Consider the following 3,543-nt stretch of genomic DNA (forward strand, 5'->3'; position numbering starts at 1 on the left):
TTATTTATATCCGTAGAAGCACCAGATGGTCTCGGGAATGCTGGAATCGTAGCAGCAGCCTTTGGAGAGACAGTCCTTGGAGCTGATGTTGCGATAACCACAGTCCTTCCTCATCTTGTGGCTGATGGCGCACCCTGCATACAATACAGCCAATACAACATTGTATTTAGAGGAAAAGATCAAAACTTGGGTACATTGGCCACTAGGGTTGCCACCTTTTCTTCAAGCGAAACCCGAACACTCTAGAGACGTGCGGACATTTTTTTGGGAGAATGAGTCGTGACTTATTCATATGTAAATATCGCCACTCATTCATATGTAATTATCATAGTTGAGACTATTTTCAGTGGGGGGCCAGTAGCTCCTATCTTAATTTTGGTTGCCCCTGTCTGCCTGACATCTTGTGTACGGGTTTCTGCTGCCATGAAACCCGGACACAGCATTCAAAACCTGGACTGTCCGGGTGAATCCTGGACAGGTGGCAACCCTATTGGCCACTAAGAAAACAACAAAACACATTCCGTTCTCTTCCTCTTCTAGTTTTTGGAATAGGGGAAGATTTGAGCCTCTTTCTGTGTCAAAATCTTAGAGATTCAAACCTTTCCCGAAGAAGCTATACTACAATCAAACAAGTGTATAGTCAGCTGTAGCGCCGTACCTTTGTATTTTGGCCTGAAGCACCATTTGGACCCGGGAGTGCTAGAATCGAAACAACATCCACGGAGATAGCAAATCTTAGCGCTTATTGTGGGATAGCCGCAGTCCTGCCGCTCTTTGGTCTCCACACTGCACTGGTCTTTATCTAGAAGACAGCAGAAAACAAGTACAATTAATAAACATGAAGGCGCTGTGTGTACTATGCATGTGTCCTATGTATACTATGTATGTATGTAAGTAAAGGTGCAATCAAAATTATTCAACCCCCATTGCAAATCAGGTTTATTGGCAAAATTGCAAACCTGCAGCCCGAGAGCAGGGGCGTAACTAGAAATCACAGGGCCCCATAGCAAAAATTTTGTATGGGGCCCTGTGGTTTCTAGTTACACCCCTTGCAGAGCCCACTTGAGATCCCACACAGCCCACCTATGGGGTGACCCTGCAGAGCCCACCATAGAGTATCTATGGTGGGCTCTGCAGGGTCTCAGGTGGGCTGGTCCACTCCTTACCTGTCCGCCTCCTCTTCCTCCACGGTTGCTGATGGGCCCCCGCCTCCGTCACCGGGCCACCGCCTCCTCCTCCACTGCCGGGTCCAGCCTTCTCCACCACCACTGCTGGCTCTCACTGACTCAGCAGCGGCTGTGGAGAGGAACGCACCGCTGGGTCGCTATGGCGATTGTTACGCCACTGCCTGGGAGATTGCTTATCAACCCACCCCCACTTGAAGCAAATGCAATTTCAGTTCAGTATAGCAGCACTGTAATGCACTGTAGATTTCCTATACCTCCAACTTTCTGAAATCTAAAAAATTGACACTGATTCTCAAAGAGTATGTGCAAAGGACACATAACTCCCCCTGCCCCCCAATATTGATGCCTTTGTTTCACTACTTTTACTTTAATGTACATTTAAAATAATAATTAATTAGAAGCTGGAGAGCAAATTTGGCACATTGTAACACCTTTGTCAGTTATGTTACAAGCCATACACATTACAATGCTTGTATTTCTAGAGGCGAATACATCAGAACAAAAGGAATGACAAATGGAAAAGGAAGACAGAGGGGTTTGCTTCCATAAGACGGACACCTGGCCAGCTGCGGCTCACGACTCTCACTATGCAATAGTAAGACTAGCCAATCATTGCCACTCTGCAAATGACAGCTTAAAGTGTATGTCCAGCCCAAACTTTTTAGGGGGGATTTTATGGAGAAGGTAGAGTAGAATCTGTGTCAGATTTATACTGCCATCAGCTCAACTCCTACTAGGAGGGCTCAGAGTGGCTCCTCTCCTCCTCGACTCTCCTCTGCTAATGCCCCCAAAGTGACTTTAAATCTGGGCAGGGCTGTACCTTGTGACTTGGAAAAGAAGCACCAGTTCATTCCGGGAATGCTGGAATCATAGCAACATTTCCTGTTGCTGCACTCCTCCTTGCTGATGTGCGGATATCCACAGTCCCTTCTGTTAAATGGAGCGATGTCACATTCCTTCTTGTCTATCACTGTAAATTGGAGCAGAAACAGATAATGACTATAATAAGGTTATGTGAGTCATTCAGTCCATATCATTCATTATAGCCCAAAACTGGCTGTTGTTAAAATTGGAAAGAACCAAAGTGAACAATGTTCTCAGCCCTCTCGTGAACAAGTATCAGGTGTTCCGAGACCCAATAGGTGCATACTCGTTCCAGGTCACTGGTCTGCCATGTAGAGAAAAAAGGATATGGATGACAGCCCTGGAGCCCTGAAGGATGCACCTCCAAAAAGGAAGTCAGTTTCCGAAATTCTTTGCAATTTTAACCTTAAGAGGAACTTCACCCCCCGTGTTAATTTTTACTTTGTTCGGTTATCCTTAAAAAACATACTCATATGTCCAGCATTGTTCTGCTGTAATCCACCATTGCATACCCGGTCTTGTGCCGCCATCTTCCTTTCCTTGAGTCATCGGGAGTCTCTACCTGGTTCTTGCAGCCAATCCCCTTTTACAGCACATATGCCCTAAGACGCCTGGGATGCATGATGTAAGTATCCCAGAAGGTGCTACATGATTCTTGTCTACGCAATAAGTGCAGCGCCAGTTTACAAAAAATGTATATCTGGGGTTGTGTAAAAGGAGGGAGGGAGGCAGGGGGTCCCCTATATGTCTCACCGCCTGAGGGCCTGAGGCCGAGAAAGGAAGGGGTTGCTTGCGATGCACATCCTCGATGGGGGGATGGTTAGTTGCTCTGGTCTTGTGGTGGATGTTCTGGGTGGGAGTGCGATGCTCGTGGTGCAGGGCGTCCCGTCTAGCTCACTGACATCATTGGTTGTCAGGAGCTTGACTGGATGGCAGCCAGAGCGTGCCTCTCAGCTCTTGGCAACCAGTGAAGTCAGTAAGCTGGGCGGGACACCAGCCAGAGTGTCACAGGGTGCTAAGAGCTCTTAGCAACCTTGGACCAGCTGGCCGGAACGGGGGCAGGAGGCACACCTGTCACCCCCCACCCCTCCATGTGACCCAATGAGATACCACCTGAGGCAACCACCTCCAGCTGTCTAGCTGTCTCATTATAGGGATGGCCTTGGGGAGAAGGAGTAATATTATGTGAAGGCGAAAGTCAGTTTTATGCACCAAACTCTACCATTTGAGAACTTGCAGACTGTAGTTAACAATGTGTCCACTAGAGAGCACTGCAGATTGTTTCATTTTATCATCAATGCAAGAATTGTCTCATTTCTCAATATCTAATAGAAAGTAAGTGTGTAGAAACAGATTAATTCGGCTGTCAAGAATTTTTTTTTAAATCCACAACTAAAGTATCCAATATGACATACTAATGTCATTAGTACTAATTAGCGCCTAACTCCAGTCTAAACTTTAAAAAAAAAAAAAAAAAAGGGGGAGGGGCCCC

The 3,543-nt window shown here is 46.5% G+C and overlaps 1 protein-coding gene across 1 annotated transcript in view; it reads right to left on the reverse strand.

Annotated features, from left to right (window-relative positions):
* The window catches only part of LOC108796171 (putative gastrointestinal growth factor xP4), a 29,052-nt gene continuing 25,509 nt past the window's right edge, over positions 1–3,543 (reverse strand). Inside the window, exons 4-6 of the mRNA XM_018567609.1 lie at positions 2,008–2,190; positions 659–802; positions 1–134 (exon numbers count right to left, since the gene is read on the reverse strand). Coding sequence (XP_018423111.1) covers positions 1–134; positions 659–802; positions 2,008–2,190 — 461 coding nt within the window. The remainder of the gene's footprint in view (positions 135–658; positions 803–2,007; positions 2,191–3,543) is intronic.

Source organism: Nanorana parkeri, unplaced genomic scaffold (assembly GCF_000935625.1).
Source record: "Nanorana parkeri isolate BGI_ZX_2015 unplaced genomic scaffold, ASM93562v1 scaffold1073, whole genome shotgun sequence".
Lineage (NCBI taxonomy): Eukaryota > Metazoa > Chordata > Amphibia > Anura > Dicroglossidae > Nanorana > Nanorana parkeri.